Source organism: Sander vitreus, chromosome 10, assembly GCF_031162955.1.
Source record: "Sander vitreus isolate 19-12246 chromosome 10, sanVit1, whole genome shotgun sequence".
NCBI classification, from domain to species: Eukaryota; Metazoa; Chordata; class Actinopteri; order Perciformes; family Percidae; genus Sander; species Sander vitreus.
The window spans coordinates 12,871,628-12,896,429 of NC_135864.1; the positions used below are offsets into that span (position 1 = coordinate 12,871,628).

At 40.0% G+C, this 24,802-nt stretch overlaps 1 protein-coding gene across 1 annotated transcript in view; it reads left to right on the forward strand.

Moving 5' to 3' along the window:
- Positions 1-24,802, forward strand: part of tnmd (tenomodulin) — a 62,074-nt gene that overhangs the window by 26,841 nt on the left and 10,431 nt on the right. Inside the window, exons 3-4 of the mRNA XM_078260270.1 lie at positions 3,369-3,509; positions 12,133-12,240. Coding sequence (XP_078116396.1) covers positions 3,369-3,509; positions 12,133-12,240 — 249 coding nt within the window. The remainder of the gene's footprint in view (positions 1-3,368; positions 3,510-12,132; positions 12,241-24,802) is intronic.

Here is a 24,802-nt window from a genome sequence, read left to right on the forward strand (position 1 = left end):
TCATTTCCTTGATGCAAGTGTCTGATTGAGCTAGTAAGTGGACTCTGAGTTAAGATCTAGTCATAACTACATGCCTGGTGTATTTTCAAATAAAGATTTTGCCTACAGCAGCTTTAATGTCACAGCAGTTCCAAGAGTTTCAAATGTATTAAAAGACTTTCAGAGTCTTTGTACAGCGAGTGTAACATAAATTAGAGAGTCTCCTAGTGCTGGACCTTTATCTGCCTGTTCAGTGTCATATGGGAAACTAATTCACTTTCACACTATTTTTTTAAAGGTTTTGGAGCCAAGTGACAGTGTCTGTGAATTGTTATTTAGAAATGGTACAAGATAAGTCAATTATGCGAAACAAGCCCTCTTTAAATCTCCCATTGCATATTTTCAAAAATAAATGTGCGATGTAAATAATGAGAGTCAGTACAAAAACAAATTATAACGATCTTCGTCATTACAGTGAGGCAAAATATTGTGCCGTGTTCCCAAATCTTCCCCTTATTGCAGCATAAATCACACTGCAAGTTTCCCTATGTACTGAAGAACCTATAAGTATCAAAAGAGGCCATACAGAGGCTATTCATTTCTATTTTCAGAATGCCAATTACGGTGCACAGCAGCAGCTTTGGATATTGAACCAGTTGAAGTCAAACTGTTGTAATACATTATTATCTATTTCAACCTGGTGCAGTGGGGAGATTCTCACCGCTGGATTTTCATCAAAAGTGGTAGCCTGCTGAAAATGTAATTCACTGTTTTAGTATAAATCAATAAGCCTCCAGAAGCTATTCCCCCATTCCACCTTTATGTTAATATAGAAATGCTCAAATAGAACTTTAATTCACCACATAGACTTTCAGACTGTTTAATAGCCCCAATTTTATCCATAACTACCCAATTGACACTTAAATTTCAAGCCCATCTTAATTTGGCTTCTCCTGACGATTTTAAGTTCTACTTCTCTTTGGAACCAAGGCTACTGTGACCCATATTAATGGAGATTTATAGGCTAGAGCCATTCTAACAGTGATCTTCTATTAAGAATTATATCCCATCTGATCATTACCACTCTGTTCTCCGACCAGAAAAAAAGACATCATCGCTGTATGTGATGCAGTGTATTTAAATGTCTCAGGTCCTGCATTTAAGCAAGCACACACAAAACACGTTAAATACTGAACATGTGAAAGAGTGCAAAGTGAAAGGTAATTTAGTTTTAGAGCATTAGAGGACATTCAGATGTTTCTGATGAGGGATATTAATCCTGATGGACTCTCATCCGAGTGTAATCATTAATCATGCGTCTCATTGGCGAGGCTCTGATTTGCCACTGAGACAGATGAAGATGAACTCCGCAATATATTTCTCATCATAACACAACCCTCACATAAATATTAATAGCATATTTTCAGCTGGTGGGCATGAATCATTTTTCAGACAGGGAATTTCAAGAGCCATCCATGCATGTCCAAGAACAGTACATAAGCAAGCAGTTGTGATAAACAACACTGCTTCAGGGAAACAGTGAAGAGAAGGCTTTAACTGTACCAGAGATTCAAAGGTCTTTATTTTACTTACTTCAGGCTCCTATCAAAGTATTTTCTTATTTACCATTACAGCTTGTCGACACAAATATTTTGATTGCACAAGTGATTGTTATCACTGATGTTAGAGATGTATTTGAGACAGACATTTTAAAGATACCCCGTCAATACTGTAGCTGCTGTGAGGTTTGAGATCATGGATGTTGCTTGTGTAACTGGCTAAAATAGGGGGGTTAAAGGAAATATCCAGGCTTTGATACTTTAAAGCTGCTATAATCAATATTTCACGTGTACTGTTTACACTGTTTACTGGCTATATTAGCCCATATATGCACAACCCCTCACTCCCTCATTCCCGCAGCATGGACTGAGGTCTAACACAATACTTGAACAATGGCTGTAACCCTATTACTTCAAACCTCTAATATTGACTGTTGATTTGTGTCTATCCTACTGTCTACTTTATTCCCTTATATTGTACATATTTGATGCTGGTCTCTAGACTTTATCCTTGCACTATTGGACTTATTTGCACTACCACCATGACACACACTCTCATAGAGCACCTTACCATACATACTGAATCACAGGGTCAGTCCCTGTCCTGTCACTGCAAGCGTCTCATGCTTATACATCCCTTAGTACATTCATGTGGATTTTTCATTTAGTATCTTTTCTTTTATTGTCCATGCTATTCATGTGGATTTGTTATTTCATCATCCTGTTTATGATGTATGTGTATGTTGTGTGTGATGTCTTTAAGCTACTGGGACCTTGAATTTCCCCTTGGGGATCAATAAAGTATCTATCTATCTATCTATCTATCTATCTATTAAAGGGGCCGTTTATAGTGACAAACCCACAGATAATTAGCGAGTGTTTAAGCGACTTTCAGCTCATTGTTTTGGTTTAAGAGTACACAACTTACTGCTCATCTCATCAACCTCGTTTCCAGCAGCATGCAGCTTTTTAAAAAAAAATTAAATCTGATAAACCCACTGTACGCTACCTGCCCAGCACCAAACAGCAGAATAAATACAATTTAGCTGCTGGATGTGTAAACAGACTACTTGTAGTCCATAAATACTTAATGATAGTATGTCAATACAATATGTTTGCCAGCCACTTGTTGTGCTCCTCATGTGGCCAAAAAGAAAACTAAAGTGCAGTTAATATTTTATTTGTTTACAGCAATTTAACCTTCTAAGACCAATTTTCAGACTGACTTGCCATTTCATTGCGCTTCATTATTCAGTCGTGTTCATGTCAGCTGTTTTGTTTCAGAAGCAGGTGACATATCGCTAATGAAGTTTGATCAGTTGTCATAATTTTCGTTCAAGCTGGCGTAGTGGTTGCTAGGAGGTTGTTATGTCTGTAAGTTGACTTGCAACAACCTGTACAGATGCGTAAATGCTGTGTACACTTGATGTTATTTTAGTGCCATTTTTCTGTTGCTGTTTTTCCATGGATGTAGCTATTTTTCTGGATCTGGCAGATAACGTCAGGAAGATGGCACCGCCATTCTACAAAACTCTTATTGGCTTGATTGTTTACCAATTTGGGAAACAGCTGTCAACACCAGACCAATTTAAACCACTGAAATCATTTTGAAATATGGGCAGCTATTCATAAGTCTGGACAGGCCTCTCTTATATTCAGTGCAGAGTTATTAAATAATGAAAAATTGTGACTCATTAGGGGTGATCTCCTAAGAAATTGGCCTTCTTGTTATGTTTTTATTATTCTTTGGTACAAAATGATGATATAGCCAATGCTAAATAAACCAAAGACACAGTAGTATAAGGTGTAAGGTTCTTTGTGTCATTACAGGTGTACGACCACCAGTACAAAGCTGTGTTGGATGGCGTAGAGAGAGACAGTATGATGGAGATTGACCCAGGACAGCGCATGGAGATCTTCAGAATGGGGAATGGCAGCGAGGAGGTACTTGAGGTGCACGACTTCAAAAATGTAAGTAAAAGGTTAAACACACCCATGTAAGCTACTCTTCTTTTGCTCAAAACTTAAATGCTGTAATGCTGTAATTGTGTCTTCTCTTCAGTGAAGGAAGGATTATGATTGACAGCACATGGTTCACTTCCTGCCCTTTAAAAGAGGCGGTTGACAACATTTATCCTTTGTTGAAATCATATTTTCTTCTTCAACAATATTTTCTCCGCTTTTGTCACTCTGAGTGAAAACAGGTGTGATAAACCATTGAAATATCCGAGAAACAAAATAATGGAAATTATACTCAGTGACACAGGGATGAGACAAATTATTTCAAAAGATGCTAAATCAGTAACTGTACTCCTTGGGATTATGTGTGTTTGAGTGCACACAGCAGCCCAGAAAGAAAGTATTTTACTAAAATACCGTTTTCTTCCTGCTAATTTTATACTTCTATACAACTTCTTTGCACTGCAGAGACAAACACCATTAAAAAGCCCATCTATTTGTTTCTCACACCTTTTTCAACTGCAATGTTGTCTCCAGCAGACCTCATTAACTTTCCTTTCATTCCTAAATCCTTTCTCGAGTGTTACACATGCTGCACCTCAGAAAAGGGAGCTTGCTGTTTGACTGGTTAATGGATGCTCTTATTCTCACACCATTATTTACTGTGAAATGTTGGGTTGCAAGGCTGAACGTTACAGGATGCTACTCATCCCAAACAAAAACCTACACTGAGTTATTGTTTGTTACAATGGTCTGTGAATCTAAAATAATGGAAACCCAGCACAGTGCTGGAAAACTTTAACCTGTGCAATTAATCTCTCCATTTCTTTCTCCCTCACCAAGCACCAGTAAATATGTGTATCCCACAGACACACACAGACACACACACGCCTGTTGCTTGTTCCACTTTCTGTTAGTGAAGCACAGCCCCTGAGGAGATTTGCTTGATTCAGTGCTCCTCCATGGAAGAAACAAGCGAATGAGCAGAGTAATTCAAACCTCATTGTGATTCTTTTTTTATAAAGGGAAGGTAACCCACCAAAACATAATGGGTTGTACTAAGTGTTAGCTTGTGTGCTGATCTTAGAATAGATTTTTTTTAATACAAAAAAGGGATGTTGTATGTTGTTACACAGACCAAATAAAACAATCTCCATTGAGCCTGAGGGCTGTGTAAAGAATGGAAAATGAGGGGATTATGCCACCAGGTCCATCGACCGAAGGCAAAATCCATTCACTATTGTTCCAGACCAATACTACTCATTTTAACAGGGAAAAACATGGAAAAAGGGACATCCTGAGAGAAAAATCGCCAGGGTAAATGTTAAAGCACACATATCAAGAACATTTATTTTAAGTAAACAAAAGTACATTTGGCCTTAAACTTGTTCTGAAATTTTAGTTCAATAAAATGACAACTGCTTTGGTGTTACAGCACATATACATGCATGGCTTTAAATTCACACCCGCCAACCCACCAAATGCGGGTAAAAATTAACTTGGGTCATAAAGTTACGAGCCAGTTTGGCCGGTGATGAACAAGCAAGTCTGTTTGAATCGGCAGTTTGACTCAGTGTTGCCATATTGGTCTGTTTTCCACCAACAACTTTGGGTGGTTTTGTGTGTGTTTTGCTTGGAAACATAATCTTATCTGGCAACACTGCTTGTAGTTGCCTAATCCTAGATTTCCCATGAACACCATGTTGTGACATGTCGTACAACCATTGGCTACGTGTCAGCGTGTGGTATCGGTTACGAGCTTCGCTGAAACGGAGAAGACGAACGGTAAAGTTGGTTAGGAAAAAACAAATGTGGCTAGTGGAAAATCTGATTGGCTGGTAACTTAAAGGTGCAATATGTAATACTGACAGCTAGTGTTTAAAATAGTTACTGCAGTACAAATTCAAAATACTGGAGAGTGTCGTCTCCCTCGCCCCCTCCTCCCCAGATCCGAAGTTCACGGAGGTTGCCAGGCTGAGACCACAGCATCCACAACAATGTTGCTAGACGCTTGACTCTCATAGCCAGACATCACTTAACAGCACAGCGGAGTAGCTAACGTTAGATGCTGGCTATATTGATAGTCATAAAAGCCTGTGCTTACGCGGAGCTCTGTACCCAACTGACAGGCACACTTTTTCAGCTTAGAATTACAGAAGGAATCGCTAAAAACACAACAACCTCGCTGTCCTCTCCACACGCCAGACAGACACACTTCCTCAGCTTAGAATTACGGTAGGAACTGCTAAAAATACCACTACCTTGCCATTCTCTCCACCCGATGGAACACACTTTATTGGCTTAGAATTACGGCAACAATTGCTTCCCGATTTACAGCCCCCCTCTCTTGGCTTCAAATAACTCACCGTTGTCGGCTACTGCCGCTGAACAGGCTACATGTTGTAAACCGCCTGACATGGTCCTCCGGTAACGTTGTAACGGTAAGTAGTTAGCAGGATTAGCATGGTGCCGTTAGCCAGGACCAGTTGGGACCACTTTACTGGCTGTGTCTCAATTGTTTTTGCGAGTAACCAACTCAGGTACTCTAGCTATATAATTATATGTGAGTAGCTACACAAATGTTGAAATTACATAAAATGCCCGCCCCTTGTAGCCGTGATAAATTAGCCTGAAACTAATGCTTACCTGTTCAGGAGGAAATTAGCCAACTCGGCGTCCTTTTGGGCTCTAAGCTGTCTCCATCTTTCAAATACATCTCCAATATTTACCAGGGGTTTGTTAAGTCTCTGGTCACGCAACTGTTAGAAACATGCTGTTTTTTTTAGGTCGGGTACAATCTATCTCCGTTGATCCTGTTAGTTTGTTTGCTGCTTTCATGGCTGTACTGACGTTACAGCTGTAGCGCGCTGGGTTTACATGTTTACAGGTATATCTGGCAACCCAGCCTGGCTGTCAAACTGGCCAGTTGATAACAACACACAGGCCAAAACACAAACAGACATTCCGTCACGGAACAGAAATTTAAAAAGGAGAAAATACTGGCATTAACATTGTTGTCAGAAAAGATAGAATTTCAACTTAGCATGTTTCCTTAATATCTGATGACAAATTGTGGTCATTTTTGGATTTATTACAGTAAATATATTACATATTGGACCTTTAAAAAATCTGCTAGCCATGTTGGTTGGTGATCAAAAAAGTTAAATTTGAAGTCCTGTATACATGTATATTTCAAATAGCCTATATGAAAGGCATGCTATAATACAATCAGAAACAGTAAGGGATAAAGCTACAAAAACATTGACATTTTGGGTTGAGGTTTGGTTTAGTTGTGGTTAGAAAAGAAAACATGTTTTGCTAAAAAGATTGTTTTTTTTCTACATTTCAACAGACCCACCATGACACTTTCTGGTGATGTATTTCAGTCATTGCTCTTAGTTTGTTCCATAGACTGTAAAAAGAAGTGGACGTAGCTACCGTGACATCACACATTGGTTTGTGGACTACTGTTTTTGTTCAAATGGTGCTGCGCTAGGCTAAACTCTAAAGAGGGAAACCTTGCCGCTTTAATGTGTGTCACCCAGCCGACTTTTGCGTTCCATCTGCATGTACTGCCTACGCTGCAGTGACACAGAGCCTGTACAAGCTAACGCTAGCTAGCTTGGTAGGCAAGGTGCAACGAAACAAGATATTCTTAGGGGACCAAAATGTTACAATTCACTGTCATGAAGTGAAAACACACAGTGAGAGGGTCAAAGTCCAAAAAACGAAAACACAGACAACACCCAGAAACAAGTTCACGGCTAAAGGTGCACTATGAGTTCCTGCATGATGTCACTTCTGTTGACGTTCCAAGTAAATACCAAACAAAACAGAGCAAGCTCGGTCCTCAGTCCGTGTAACGCTTATCAGTTAAATTTTCTAAGCACAAACGGACATTTGGAAAAATAGAAAATGGGTTCAAATATCCAATTTTTCATTTTTATCTTTAACCTGTTTTCTGTTTTTATTCAGAGGATCAGAAATTTAGAAAATTACAAAATTGCGTCTGGGCTCCAATTATTCAATACTGCAATGATATTCTCTCCCTCGTTCCACCTAGTTACCAACGATTGGTTAGCTATTCTCGTGGGTGTGTCTGGATGTGTTTAGGCGGTCATTCAAGAAGACTCGGGGCAGTCATGTCGACTCTGGATAATTACGAGAATATAATTCCGAATCTTGTTGAGAAGAGGGGAGATGAATGTTCGGATGGTGAATGAATGAACAACACACAGCACAGCAACACAATCCCTTTTTTTCTTTTGAGATAGAAAATTTAATTGATAAGCGTTACACGGACCGGCCCTCCCCCCATGTTTCCGTAACTGTCATGAATAACTGACACTAACCCACACCCCCTCCCCCAACCATCTTGTCGGTGACTGGCTGGAACGGGTTTGTTGTATTTTGGTGCACAGCCTGTGCCCCTAGTGTTTGTTTGACGTTTAAGACCCCTGTGTTGTCTCCCGAGACCAGGCTTTTTCACAGTGTATTCAGGGGTCAGGCAGCTAGCGGATCAAGGAGAGATGCCTACGATTTGAGATAAAAATTAAATTGCACTGAAACCATGCAGGAACTTATAGTGCACCTTTAAGGTACACAGTGCCATGGATACACATTGCCTCTATCCTGTCGCTACCATAGTAACCTGTCAATCACAAGGTAGTCACCATAGGTAGCCATGCCCTAAAGCATGCCCTGCTTTATCATCAATTTCAATCTAAATGGAACCATAATTTACAAAATGAACATCATGCTGTATTGAACAAGACTTGAAACTAGCGATTAAGACCATGAAATCGTTAGGAAAATGTTTACTGAAGTAATGTAAATCATGTGAGAAGTAGGGTTTTATAGACTTAAATTAATGTAGATATTAGACCATACTGTAGACATTTCTGTTATCTTACCAGGTGTTTCTTACATTATGTCCTTCATGTGTGTGTAAACATTCATTCAATATCTATACCTGCTTATCCTTAGCAGGATTGCAGGTGTCCTCTGGCCTATAGCTCACATTGGGTAAGAGGCAGGGTCCATCACAGGGCCAATAGGCTACTACGGACAACACTATCATACTTACAATTACACCTACTGGCAGCTTTAGAGTCACAATTAACCTAATCTGTGTTTTTGGACTATGGGAGAAAACCGGAGGACTCAAAGCCTTCTTGCTGGACTGCACCAGTGTGCCACCTTGTTTGTAAAAAGTAGGACAAAACATTTTGTATCTCAGCACGAATTTCACATTTTTTTTTCATTTCTTTCACTTGCCACCAGGCCTACCAGATCAGTTGTCTGCTTGAACACACACATTACAGCCACCAGCCTCTCAGCACAGATATTGCCTCCTACACCAGATTCAGTTATGGTGAATTCACAGTGCAGCAATTGTCAGTCATTGTTTTCGTTGCTTACCTTCAGATGGCATCTTGCCTAAGCTTGAACAAACATCCATAAATCACCACAGATGTTGGAAGAAACAGCTGGTGAATGCAGCCAATCTGTTATAAATAATAGTAATATAATAGGCTTGTTTCTCAATGGATTTAGTTTGCTTTTTCTTTGCTCTGATAGATTATCTACAGTTTAGCTGGTAACCTCACACATAAGAATAACAATTTAAATGGCTGTGGCAATATGACTTTTTAGCCATTTAATATCTTTCAATCTCAATCACAATCACAGTGTTGCTAAATTTGATACTAATGCTGGCCTTTTGTGTGCAAACTTTGTTTAAATAAGATACTAACAATTTTGTTTCTGCCTTTCCGATCATCTCTGCGTCAAAAGCCATTTAAAAATGGATTTTGTACCCACCCACCCAACAAAATGTTTGTATAACCTGAGCCTTATTTCTAACTAGCTTGTTTAATGTGTGTCATCAATTTGCATGTTATGAGTTACATTAATATTCAGCTTCTTTGTCCAACTTGTAATGTTTCAATGACCATACAACATCATTCACCATATAACTTAAACAATTTGTAATCTCTAATTAACCAGTCCTACTGCTTAATTACATAAATATTGTTTACCAGACTGAAGCTCAACATACACTGCATGGGTCAAAGTATGTGGACACCTGAAATTTCATCTAATTTGTTATAGTTAAACATGTAAATCCCAAACCATGGACCTTACCAAAAGTATCCAAATATGTGGACAGGAGAATCTGGGGGGAAACCAGATGGTGGTCATGCTCTACACACTAAGACAAATTCTCTGTGGAGGGAAAAAACAACAATTTCACTCAAGGCCTCATACCACTTTAACAAATATCCCTTAAACAGTCAACAAAAAATTATGGATTATGGCTCTGAGTACAGGTGATCATTGTGCTTGTTGTCCGCTAAAACAAAAACTAGCAAGCTGACAAAAACATAACAAGCTAACAAAAAACAAGCGATATACCATAAAAAATAGCAAGCTAACAAACTACCACGATAGCAAAAGCAAGATAAAAAGTCAAATAGTATAACTGTTTAAAAAGTCATATCTGTAGGAGACTTTTACATAGTTAAACAAATATTATGATTTGATTATTTTTATTTGATTTATTATATATTATTAATAATAATAATAATAATAATAATAATAATAATAATAATAATAATAAGAAGAAGAAGAAGAAGAAGAAGAAGAAGAAGAAGAATACATATGAAATAAAAATTTAATAAAAAATATCCAACTATACTGGCCAAAAAATGTTGTCAGTCACAAATAACTGTATGAAATATACTTCTGTAGGTGTATACTCGTTTGTGTCAGAGCCGATTCTCTTTCAGATCCCCTTTAGCCATGAGGATGTGGTGGTCAGAGGGGAATAAAAAAAAAAGCTGTACACTGCACTGCATCCTTTTTTCTCAGAAACAATCATAAGGAAGCAACAAAAATCCCCTCCAGCGTTTCATCCGACCAAAGATTCCATGGAGCATTTTTGAAAATCCAGGACTGCAGGAAAACTACTGATGATGTTGAGGATAGCCTACAGTTATATTACATCAGGCTGAGATTTTGGTGCTCCACTGTGATTTCCAGATGTTGTTCGAAATGGCTATTGCCAACATACAGTGATTGAACAATGATTTATGCAATTTGTAAGACGGTTTATGTAGCTAAACATAAGGTTACAGACACGCTGATCATGTGTAATATGTTACATTTGCTGTATTTTTCTGTTAAAAAAAAGTTGCAATATTTAATGCAGTTTTACACATTAAACCATTTTTATTCTATGGTTTAAAGCATAAATATTTGGATTGTGAGGTATTTGGAGAGTAAGAAAATGATGTTGATAATAACAAGACATCAATCAAACTAATACCTGATGACATGACTTTACTTCTTTATTCACAGGAGCTGAATGATGCATGCAGTTACATGTTCTCTATCCTCTTAAATAGATGAGCATCTTGCACATGGATACACCAAGTGGACATTTTATCATTGTCTGTTTGAATTATATCGCTTTTCCATTTGTCATCCCTGTGTTAATGTGTCTTCATTTTCTGATTGACCAACCCCAGTAATCATTGTATCTCATCACAATATTGCTTCTCATCTTCTGCTGCAGCTCACCAATACAAAAGACTCAAATTAAACAGAGACTCATCACAATAAAGCCTGGCATAAACAGTATGTTTTTGTGCTTCAGACCATTATTGCCCCATCCTTTTTCCACACGGATGAAATTACACGCAGTAGATTATGACAGACATCACTTTGTATCATATCATGTGCGGCTGGTATCTGGTTTTCAGAGTGACAGCACCACAGAAAATGTAGAAAAAGCCCCCACATGGTCAAGTTAACAGATTCAAAGGAGATGTCATTGCAATCACCGTGTTACTGTAATTAAATGTAGATTGAATCAAGTCCATTTTTATGGTACCGCTCATACAATTTTCAGTTGATACAATTCTAAAGCAGCCGTGGCAGATGTAGATCCTGCCGTCTGTTCTAATACAGTGTGCTGAATGAGCAGCTCTGCTCTGCAGAAAATAAATTGGATACAATCTGAGATACTGAGAGTCTTTCCGACTTATTCCGGCTGAATATCTTAACACATAATGGCAGCGAGAGAGAATTAACTGATCTTTCTTGCCTATTGAGGTTCTATGTGTCAGACTGAATAGAGCTACAGTACACATGGTGGAGGATCATCAGTGGAGCTGAAGAGTGACTCCACACTTGACTGCCCAGATTAAGAGAGTGACAGGGACCTATGACTGCCTAATTCAATGGGGGCACTCTCTGTAGAAAACACTTCATTCTCAACAATGTCACTTTGCTCTCCGGTGCGATATATGCTGCTATCCGCTATGAAGTATTATACATTCACAGAGGAATACCCCCACCTTTTTACTCCCATTCAGCCAGAAAGCAAGATATGTGTTACAAGGGCCAGGCAGTCATCTATTTTATACCATGCTAAAAAAAAGATCACACCACTTCTCACTCATTAGGTTTTAACTTCTTTGACTTTTTTAAGCACTTTGATTATCAGCAAAAGGCTGAGCATTTTAAAACGATCGCCCCAGTGCTTATGGGATATCCACATCACAGAAAGCTAATGAATGATACATCTGAATTTCTGAGTATCCCTTCATTTCTTTTTCTTTTTTCAAAGGGAATCACTGGGATCCGGTTTGCCAAACATCAGAGGTGCTACATCAGGACCCAAACTAAGAAACTACCCACAGTGGCAGAGGTGGAGGCTGAGGACACAGAGTTACTGGTACGCCTCCTCCCTCGTCTGTCTGTACCTCAGACTCTCTGTAGTCCTACAGAGGCTGTTATGCATATTGTTGGGAGATGACCAGAGTAGAGCTCTGTGAGCACCACACAAATCCTCCGTCTGTCCATCTTAGCCTATCTTCCTCACCTCTCTCACTGAAGAGTAAACTGTGGTTTGTAGTGCCTGTGAAACTGTCAGAAAGTTGTCCACAAACCCATAGCATCTTTGTGGCTCACATCAAATGGTTTTTGCTGTCAATCTTGAGCCAATGTAAATTTTTAATCATCACTTCCAAAGGCTCTACCCAAATAGCCTAAAGGGGAAGGGTGCAGGAGAGGTCTGAGTGAGAGGTAAGCCATTAAAATGGTATTTCTTAAAAGACGATTTCTTTGTAAAATTCACGAGGCTCTCTCTCCAAGTTTAGAGTGATTCTCTGGATTCTAGTTGTATGTGAACTTCAGCAAAAGGAATGGATGAAATTCAATCAATCAAAATTCTCAATTTTTTCAATGTCACAGTGCAATTCACTGAGTGGGCCGTATGTTCAAAGAGAAAATCCCTCTCTCAAATGTCTCTACTGCTGGTATGCTCTCATTTACATATCACATTGTAGCTGGGAAGAAGTTGCTGGCAAATATCTGACGCTGTTCACTCATGGCTTCATTTTAAAAACAGAATAAGATAATTGTCAGTCCAAGCAAAACCCAGTCTCAGTTTTAACTTAAAGAACACAAGCTGTTACACCCAAAAACTAAAAAATGTTTGGGTTTTCCTCTCATCTTCATAATGTCTGATCCACATTTACAGATACTAATTGCCCAGGCACCACCATATGTCCATGCCATTCCTGTCTTCTTTTGTGCACTGTGAAGCCTAATTGGCTTAATGCACAGCTTCAAAGTAAATCATCTAAGGCCAGGAAAGTGAGTATGGCTTATACCAGTAGTAATGGAAGCCCTAATTATTACTGACATAAGTAAAATATATGATTCTATACCATGTTCAATAAAAAAAAGTGTTTTTATGTTGTTATTTACACTAGGTTGTTCTAATCAATAATTATGAATAGTCATACACAGCCCTGCCTTATGAGATGACACTGATTTACCAACCCAGTCACCCAGTCTCACGGCAGTTCGTGTAAATGTCACGTTATTTTTAATCTATTGATACGTGTTCACAGGGAAGTTTTTCTCGTTTTTTACGTGGTGGCCAGCATGAAATACCCTACGGGGAAAGGACACCTCACACGCCGGGAGACGGTCGCTGGGGACGCGTGACAATAACGGGACGGTTGTGATCAGGAAGACTACGGGAAACAAAATGCCCCACGTGGGACGCGATCCCCGCTCGCCCGGGTGAAAGTCCTGTGTTGTTTGACCCATACACCACCCCGACCAGCCTCCCTATGGGGGCTTTTTATACTACTCCCTACCATTTTCGTGCTGTGACCACAAAATATGCTTCCCATTGAAATACATTACTTCACATTTTTGTGCTGTCCACCACGTAAAAAATGAGAAAAACGTCCCCGTGAACACGTATCAATAGATTAAAAATACGAGAAAATATGATATTTACAAAAACTGCCGTGAGACCGGGCTGGATTTACACTTAGCAAGGAGCCTTGAATCAACTGTCAAGCTAAGAAGTGATAACAAGGCAGCCAAACACGCAACCCTGTCTCCTTGAAACTACATTTATATACTACTAATGTGTTATTTTGAGTGGGGAAAACATAATTGCTGCCTGAACTTATTTACAGGCAATGCTTGTTTGAGTATCTGTACTGCATGCTAGTCATAGGGAGCTGGTTAAGGTGGATGGTGGGCGTACAAAGTGCAGGACTTTGATTCCGGAGAGCAGGAATTGCATCCAAAGTCCCGTGTGTGATTAGGTTAAAGCAGTGGTGGAATAGAGCGTTTGGATGGCTCACCTGGTTGAGCGTGCGCACCATGTATAAAGGCTCGGTCCTTGCCTGTGGCCGTTTGCTGCATGTCATTCCCCCTCTCTCTCCCCTTTCAAATCTTCAGTTGTCCTGTATAATAAAGGCCTAAAATGCCCAAAAGAATAATCTTTAAAAAATAAATTTAATAAAAATAACAGCAGTGGTGGAATGTAACTGAGTACATTTACTGAAGTACTGTACACATTCAAGGTACGTGTATTTTTTACTCCACTACATTTGTCTTACAGCCTTAGTTACTTTTCAGATGACAGTTTAACATTTTTTTACTGTCCAGTGAAAACCATGTATCTCCACGTTTATTTTGAATGTTTGTGATAAACTAAAATGATCAAGTGTTCCTTTATGGGTTGCTTCACTAGCACCCATGCCACAACAATGTGTTGTTTTAATAGATATTCTGGAGGTATTGGATGATGAGGAAGATAAATGGATGTAAAGTGGAGGGGTCAAGATTGAAGAAGGATGTCTTCTGTTAGGCTGGTCTGGGAGGACGTAGTCTATTGTAGTCTGGGCAGAGTGTCACGGCATAACCAACCCTGGAAAAACTTGATTACTCTTGTTACGTCTAGGATTATAACAGACCTTGGTTTTACTTGGGTATTTGAAAACTAGAGAAGCTAACGCTTGATTGCCAGACTGGAGTTAAGGATTAGAGGCCTTACCTTGGTCACAGCCGGCGCCGTTCCACTCTTCTCTTTGGGTTAGCACGGTCTTCATTCCTCTGTCAACCAGCAATGGCACTCAGTTGACAGTTCATTTGTTTGACATTCAAAACGCGGACATGGTGGGGGAAACATCACAACAAGTCAGAAAAAACAATCCCCTTCAGTAGTCTGTCACTGAGCTCCTGTGTTCCTCTAGTCTGCTTCACTTCCACTTTTCAGCCCCGAGGGGAGAAGAGAAGGTGGATGAAGATAGGTGGTAGGAGCTGAAGATCTTTGCCCGAACCCGACGGGACCGGACGGGTTGGGTCGGGTTGGGTTGGATTCGGTCGGGTTCGGTCTTAATTTCTATTATTTTTACACGGGCTCGGGCCAGGCTCGGGCTTGCGCTCCGTGTTGCGCTGTAAATGAGCGGTCAGATGGTGCGTTTCGTCAGTCAGACTCAATGACCAATCTGATTGGTGGAGTGCTAACCCGGAAATGACGAGCGCGATGAGCGTGATAAAGCCTCTCAAAATCTGACGAAAATATTTTAAACTGACCTTTTTTGATCTGAAATGAAGACAGATTCAGCAACTGCATGGCCTATTTCTCGCTTAAAGTGCCCATATTATGAAACAATGAAAAAAAGGGATTTGGGGTGTTATTTTGTGTCTCTGGTGCTTCCACACGCATACAAACTTTGAAAAAAAACATCCATGCTGTTTTGAGTATAGTAGATACGGGTTTCTGAACGTGTCCTGCCTTCAGTCTCCAGGTGAGCTGTTCAAAATCTTCCTACGTTAACTAGCCGAGACAAGGGGCCTATGGGGCTAACCGTTAGCATGCTAGCTCGTTCTCAATGGCAAAACACTGCTACAATACACACAAATTCACCCTAATCTACAAAATAAATTGTATAGAACTACTTACATGTCCCTGTTCTGCAGGTATTCCACACAAAGTTGGAAGTGCGCCCTCATTTAGAAGAAGTCTCCCGGCTAATCCTGCCTTGTACAGGCTGAAGTTGCAGAAACAGCTAGCTAGCTCATGTAATCCTTACCTAGCTACTGCGCATGTGCAGCTGCTAACAAAAATCTTACAGAACTTAAGAGGTCTCACTCTGTAGCTAAAACAGAGACCTGACACAGGGCGAAAAGAGGATCTGCAGCAATGTGCAGTACAACAAAAATATGGTGTTTTTTGAAAATTAAACCATGTAAACCTATTCTGATACAATCTCAAATTACAATTATGAACCTGTAAATGAGCATAATATGGCCACTTTAAAATGTTTTCAGAAACACGTTTTGGTGTACTATCTTCGTAAAATATGAGATCGTATCCCAAACGAAGCCGCCATTATGCCCGGTTGAAAAATCCGGGAGCAGCCAGACCCATGTGACACATTGGTCCAATCAGGTGCCGGTTTAAATTTTTTGGGGCGACAATACAGATAAGCGGCGTCTGCTGTTATGGAGACGTATTATGTCTCGCGCACGCACAGACTGTACGCTCAAGTTGGCGTTGCTTCAGTGTGTTCTGAGGCACTTTTTGGACCTCGGGGAGCCGACTGATCAGTCCGGGTTGGTGTGTCAGTGGTTTAACAATCACTGCTGATAGACAGCCTTTTGTACAGTCAGGCTGCAAACGGGTTCGGGCTTTTGAAAAGCTGTCAATCAAAATGTACTTGTCGGGCTCGGGCCGAACTCTGTTGGGCTCGGGCCTTGTCGGACCTAACATTTAAGGCCCGATTACAGCTCTAAAGTGGGTAGGGATGAGGTAGGAAGGAAAATGGATTAAGGGAAAGGGAGGGTGGGTCGAGAAACAAGACAGGATGGATTGAACAGGTGATTAAAGGTGTGATCAGTGGTGTAGTCTACGTGACACGCAGGTATATGCAGTATACCCACTAAGAAAGCTCCAGGATTTCCATATACCCACTTAAAAATGTGCAATGACATGTAACAACATACTTTCCATTATATTTTTTTTTTTGTGAACAAGTTTTTATTATTTTAAATGTAAACACGTACAGTATTCAGACACCAGTACAGACAAATTGCAATCAAAAAGAAGAAGAAGAAAAAAAAAAGATCTAGCGGTGACCCCCCATCCCACACCCCACTCACCCCCTTAACCCTGGATCTCTGTAAAACTCTTACAGGACATGAGAGACCACGTAACAAAAAAAGAAAAGAAAAGTGCACTTACAGGTAGTAATTACAGCAATTCCTTAATCTTATCTGCCATTGTTTGCCACACTAGAATAGTATCAGCTCCAGCACTGTGCATTCTTGCCACTGATAGCTCCATATCAACTATGTCAATGTATGTGTTAATCCATTGGGACTTTATGTGGAGGTTTCCAGCGTAAAGCCAGCAACTTCTTGGCAGCAGTGATGCCTGTTAAGAGCACACGTCTTTTCCCACATGTCAACTTTAGTGGGGGGGTATCATTCAAGAGTAGCACAGTTGGAGAACATGGTACAGTGACATCCAGTACATTAGATTAAGTAACACAGACCTCACCCCAAAAAAGCCTCACGTCCTTGCATTCCCAATAAATATGCATGTATGAGCCTATAAGTCCATCTGAGCACAGGGTGCAGACTGGCGATGTAAAACGATTCATGAGAAGTTTTCTCCTAGAAGTGAGGTTGGTTGAGGTTGGTTTTTAGAAGCAAAGACAAACGAGGACCAAATCTTTTCCCAGTCCAGTGAATCATCTCCGATGTAGTGTTCCAGATCGCTAGACCATACACGTAAGATGGGGAGGGTTTTATAAGAGGCATCCCGGATAAGTGAATATATTCGGGAGACCAAACCTCTTTTTCGGCCTCTATTGTACAGAATGGAGTGCAAAGGGTGGGTAGTTAGAGGAGAACTCCATGGTACTCCATATGCTTTCATAGATGACCGTAGTTGAAAGTACAGAAATAAAGACGCTCCAGGCAATTGGTAAGACAGTCTCAGATCATTAAAGTCACAAAGCCCGTTCTCGTTATATACATCAGCTAAAACATATATACCCCTAGAACTCTAATCCGGGGATGAGAATGAGACCCCCCCAGTGAGTAGGGAATAGTTGTTGAAGAGTGGACTATTCAGGTGCCATTTACATGTGCTCTTAGATTCCTTCTTAGCATTAACCCATGTTGATAAGAGGAAACTCATTATGGGACTAAGCCGCAGTTTAGCTCGTTTCAAAGGGACACCGGAGTAAATCAGATCCTCCAGTCTGTGTGGGGATGCTAGGTTCTTTTCTATAGGTTTCCAACAGGGATCAGAATTGGGGTTAAGCCAATCTGAGAGTGGTCTCAGTACAAATGACCAAAAATAATATTTAAAGTTAGGCACGGAAAGACCACCCTCTGTTTTATGCCGTTTAAGTGTTGCTAACTTCACTCGTGGCCGTTTCCCTCCCCAAATAAATTTTGAGACCAAAGAGTGGACTCTTTCCCAGTAATCAATTGGGGGTGGTAAGGGCAACACTGAGGAAAAGAAATGTATGCGTGGTAAAATATCCATTTTAACAATTGACACACAAGCTTGTAATGATTTTGGCAAGTGAGACCATCTACTAAGATCCGCCTCAACTTTATTATAGATGCCCTGAAAATTCTTATTGGCAATATTGGCTAATGAAGGAAAAATGTCCACCCCCAAGTATTTAAATTGTTTGACCACTGGGATGTGCTGAGGTAATGAGCTTAGGTTCAATTTAGAGTTTAAAGGGAGAAGCGCCGATTTGGTCCAGATAGAGAGCGTGACAAGTATCCAAAATATGCAGTAATGATATGGCTGCTCTATCAAAAAATAATAATATATCATCAGCATACAGTGATATGGAGTGTGTGGTGTTGTTAAAAGTTATGGGGGGAATAAACGGGTGTTGACGAATTTTCTGTGTGAGGGGCTCTAATGACAAAATAAAAAGAAAAGGGCTTAATGGGCATCCCTGTCGGCATGAGCGTGATAAATTAAACTTGTTTGATATGATGCCATTCGTGTTTATCATTGCAGATGGGTTATTGTATAGTAGTTTAGTTAAATTAATAAAAGTTGAACCCAATTTAAAGCGCTTTAGAACCATCCACAGGTAATCCCATTCTAACCTATCAAAGGCTTTTTCTGCGTCAAGGCTCAATATTGCACATGGAGAGGGAATATCCTTGGCAGCATGAATTACATGAAGCAGACGCCGTACATTGCCAGAAGCAAGTCGTGATTTCACAAAGCCCATCTGGTCACTCTTAATTAGCGTAGTTATGTGGGGGTCTAATCGCGAGGCCAGTATACGGCAAAGATTTTTATCTCGGCATTGAGGATAGATAATGGTCTATAGTTCCCACATTTAGCGGTGTCCTTATTGGGTTTGGGCAATACAGCTATCAAGGCAGCATTCATGTCATTAAAAAAGGCACCAACTTCAACAGCTTTACGAACCATGGCTAAAAAGTATTGTCCCAGCTCTTCCCAAAAGGTGAGATAAAACTCTGGGGGAATTCCATCCCATGCTGGAGGCTCGCCTTTTTTCATTCCAGCTATCGCACCTCTCAACTCTGTCAGAGTGATTGGTTCACCAAGGCGCTGTGCATCTTCTGGCGTAAGCGTAGGAAGCTCTAAATCTTGTCTAGTTTTATCCAATGATATTTCAGATTTGTATAGGTCTGCATAAACATTTTGGAAAGCAGTATTGATTTATTTGTGAGTAGTCAGCAGTTTTTAATCTGAGCTGATAGCTGTAATGTTGGAATATTTTTCACATTTTTGCAGATTAAGAGAGAGCAAGTGACTTGGCCTGGAGCCATTAAAATAATAGTTCCTTCTGGTCCTATGAATTTGAAATTCTGCTTGTAATCTCAAAATGTTGTTCAACTTCATTCTGACTGCGTTGATTTTCTTTTTACTGTCCTCTGATGCACCATCCCTCTGCTGAGCCTGTTCTAGCCTTTGTAATTCATTTTCAAGTGAATTAATTTTGTCCAGCCTTGAACGATTAAAGTAAGAAGCGAAGGAAATAGTCGTATTCCTCACAAATCCCTTAATTGCGCCCCATAAGACTCGAGGGTCCTCTACTGAACTAGCATTCTCTGAGATAAATGTTTTAAAAGTATTTCTGAAATGGTGACAATAATCATTGTTTTTAAGTAATGTGGTGTTAAATCGCCATGTTGTGGCCTTAGTTGGAGTCTTGGCAAGTGTGAGCTGTGATGCGATAACACAATGGTAAGATAAAGAGTTAGGATAAATCACAGCTGAATGAATTTCAGAGTATAAAATTGCAGAAGCCAGTAAATGATCTATTCTTGAATAGGTTTTGTGTCTGTATGAATAAAAACTATAGTGTCTTGAAGAAGGGTTTATAGCTCTAAATAGATCTGTGAGACTGAAATTGTCAATCAACCGTCGACCTTGGAAGGCAACTGTCGAAGGAGGAATATGTTGAGAAGGTGCACTAGATCTATCGAGTAAGGGGTCCAGGACAGCGTTCATGTCAGCGCCAATAATAACTGAAAAGTCCTGCAGGTCACATAAAGTCTTGCTAATTGTGCCAAAGAACTCCGGGCTAAAATGATTTGTGGCATATATACATAGAAATGCAATTTTTTGCCCATATATATTGGTTTTAACGTAAGCAATTCAACCATCCTCACTTCCATAGCTTCCAATTATTTTTAAGGACAGGCTACGTCTTAACACCACCAGGGCACCGCGGCTTATAGAATCGAAAGTAGCCGCAGCTGAAGTGTAGTAACAACGGTTCGACAAGCGTTGTTTATCAGAGTGTTTAAAATGTGACTCTTGAATGAAGGCCACGTCTATCCTGTGTCTTTTAAGCCAATCAAGACACATTGAGCGCTTAATGGGGGCATTTAGGCCATTTATATTCCAGCTAGCTATGTGTAGCATAGTCATTATTACAGACAAGGCTGGGCAAAGTTTTGTATTCCTGCATATACATTATAGTCAGAAATGTGGAGATCCAAATATTCAACCCCATGTTGCCAAAAAAAAAAAGGGAGAAAAATACGAACTTGCATCTAACATTATAAACATATAACAAGGTGGCAGTAGCCACATACAAAACACCCACTATTTGGGCACCTGAACTGAGAAAGCCAGCTATCACACCATTACGAAAGCCCACCCCCGGTACATTATTCTGTATAGCCAGTCAAGTGTCATAAAAAGAAAAACAGCAGAGATTAGCCACAGTACAAAATGAGAATTATCCATCAAAGTTAGAGTTTTTGAGATTTACCAACAAAAAAAAAAAAAAGATATGAAACTCAACTACATAACTGTAAATATTCATCCATATCAGAGCCTCTTGGAAGTTTAATCACGTAAAGCAAGTATTATAATAAACAAGCATCCCTCATTTTGTCAGGTAAGGTATAGAGTTACAGTTACCTTAAGGTCGGTTACACACTGCCTGCGTGGCGTGAGCGTGGCGTTTCTGTTGCGTGTCAGCTGCGTGGCGGCTGCGTGGATTCTTCTATGTCTTTACTAGGGGTGCACGATATTTAAAAAATGTGATATTGCGATATCGATAATGAATATTGCGATATCGATATTAATTTCGATATTTTTAAACATATGTAAAATTACCAAAGTTATGGGAAAACGCATCATAATAGATTTATAACAAATAAAGCAAGTTTTCTTACAACACAAAGTTTATTTCAACTGACAGTCATATTGGACTGGTACAACATGTGTCTACAGAACAGGACATGTTGTACTGGTTGTATATACACTACAGTATAAAAAACAATGCAATGCACATCTGTTGGCTTAAAGATGAACTGAACTGTAATTTCAGTAAAGGTGATATAACAGATGTATTTTATTTCTTCTCATTGGTACAATGATTAAAATGGCTGAATTTGTTAAAAGGGATAAAATGGTATTGAATTGAATTCAAAGTGTTGTTGTTGTTGTTACACAGGCGCCGCCATGTTGGAATTCCATAATCGGCTACGTCACTGGCATGATAAGCAGCCATAGAATGTAAACAGTCTGAGACAGTCGGAGGCTAATGGACATGGCTGAGGAAACGGAAACCAACAGGTTTAGCAGGGGGTTCATACTGCATTGCCCCTGGCTGAAGTAATAAATTGTATAGGGCTAAGGCAGCTGGGGTTACGATACATTTCCACAGGCTGCCTTTGACAAGGAAACCAGTCCTCAACTCATGGCTAGCTGCCTGAAAACTGGCCAGCCCTCCAACAGCCCCTGGATTTCAAGTCTGTAGCGACCATTTTTTAGCGACAGACTATTTAGAGAGCTGTACTTTTGATACAACAGGGTCACTGGTGAGGGTTAAGTCCAACAGACTGAAACCTGAGGCCATTCCGTCAATTATCGATTTTTAAACAGAATCCAATGTCCCTTTCTACTCACCCTGAAGCTAGCTGATGTCTCAGGGCACATTGTTGATGCAGAGGGAGTTCAACTCGCAGAAAAAGCTGCTACTTCCATAATAAGAGGTACCTGTGCAGTAACCATTTGTGCAATATCCATCAACGACCACAAGGAAAAAATCTGCCAACTCTGCACTAGCCTAAAGTAAACGACAAGACTCGTGAATCCTCCGTGCATCTATGGTCAACCTGTGGTAACTCTCCTACGTGCAGCTAACTTTTTTTTTTTTTCAAACTTTATTTACTTTGGTTTTAACATTTTGCGTGCAGCTAACTTAACAAGCGATCCCATTGGATGAATTTGTCCAATCACATTTTCCATTTATCTGCATCGATTTTCTAAAACGCACAGGACCTTTTCTATTTTCTCTTAATGCACACGATATATAAGCAGTCTCTATTTCCTAAAATACATAATGTGCTTGGATACAATAAATGACTGAAACTGATCGTCCTCCATGTGGTGGTAGTCAGACACTACAGGCCTGTCCCTCACAGGCTCAAATGCGTAACCCATGCCATTAAAATTACTCATTTTCACGTACCTTCGCAGGTCCTACCATGCCAATAACGTCATCGAAATTGTCAGCGTTCTAATACTAACAAACGTAATTTTTGTGTTGCTTAAAAAAAGCTATATTGATTTTTTTTAATTAAATTTTTTTGTGTAATTCATTTTTATTTGTCATAACCAACACATTATCAACGTTGATTCTTTCAGTTCAGACCATCTTTAAAGCCCAAGTATTTCCAAGCTACCGAGGAGGAGGCATTACCCTACAGTCACATTAGCTACAAGAGACGGAGACAAAGCAACAGGCTACCATTCATTTTCAATGGGAGTGGCCAGAGCCATAGAGATATAAATGTCATAGAGATTATAAATATATAATGTCTTTCTCTATCACTCTGGCATATCATATTTATGTATATATCTGATATGTTTGGCATTTAATCTCATATATTGTGTTACTTTTATCGAGAATTAAATACTTTTCAATCCAAAAAAAAAGTTCTTGTGACTTAACAATACCTCTGAAGTAACTTTTAAGACGTGGTTTAAGGTAGCACCGGAGAATTTCTGTTTACTGTTGCCAAGCAACCAGGGGTAGGCACGCCCAGGAGCTCCCATAAGCAAGTGCATGTCGCTCTCTTTTGTAGCTAATGTGACTGTAGGGTTACTTTTGGCCTTAACAGTTTCCTTTCAATCTCTGTTATTTCGTCGTCTCCCAGAGCAACACTCATTTTCTTACTTTTGTGTTCTTTTTGATCCACTCTTCGCTCTCTCTTAAGGTCCTTTCTTTTCTTTCGCTTCGTTTTATGGTTCTGCGGAGGCTCCACGCAGCTGATGTTTATACGTGATCTGGTGTGTGCGTCGAGCCGGTATGTGTGTGTGTGTGTGTGTGTGTGTGTGTGTGTGTGTGTGTGTGTGTGTGTGTGTGTGTGTGTGTGTGTGTGGTAGAGCGAGGAAGAAGTGAGAGAGTGACGGCGATTTTCTTCGGAGTGAGTAGCAACTCTAGAGTCTTAGTAAGAGAAACAAAGTGTCTCCCCTGTTCTTTCTGACCACGGTGTGAAATCTGGAGCAGGAAAAGTTAACCCTCTTCTTGATTTCATGTTGTTTATGGAGAAGGAGAACCAGGAAATGAGTCGGGGGAAATACAACGCTACCAAGTGATGTGTAAAATATTGCGTAATTATCGCGAGACTTTCGGTATAATATCGCGATAACAATATTGACTCGATATAGTGCACTCCTAGTCTTTACACACCAGAAACGTGCCTTGTCTGGACACATGTATGTTTCCCATTGATAAAATTAAATACCATGTTAAACATAAATATATACTTATTTGATTACAGCAAAGACAACACCGGCAGTATTGACGGCAAACTAGGCTACAGAATATTTCGTTCTGTATTGACAGGTGCAATATTAGAAAATCGATTTTTTTTTTATATTACATTTATATCTGCATTTATATCAAAACCTAGAGACTTTCAGACATCAACATGTCATTTATTAATATGTATTCGTGTCTAAACGACATATAAACATCTTTTCCTATTCTATTTTGCCTGGAAACGCTTCCAACACGCTTGAGTGTTGCGTGAAAAATAGGTGTTGGTTCTATTTCTAGCAGGTACGCGTTTTCGGCACGGCGCGTGTGTCACGCAGGCAGTGTGTAAGCTCTAACCTGTTAACATGGGAGCCGAAATATAAACGGACACGCCACGCAGCTGACACGCTCACGCGACGCATCCAGTGTGTAACCGGCCTAAGTATGCCCTGAGGTGTGTTATGGCTGTGCGGGATAATAGTTCACTTATCTAGAGATCCCATGTTAGCAGTTTTCAATACCAGACATCAGATTCCTTCGTTAGTCCGCCGGCCGGGTCTGCGCGCCGAGGAAGTCCTCAGCCTCTGCCTGGGTCTCAAAGAGGTGCACTTCTGACCCGTGGGACAGCTTCAGTTTAGCCAGGTAAATCAGGAATGGAATGAAACCGAGTTTCCTCGCTGT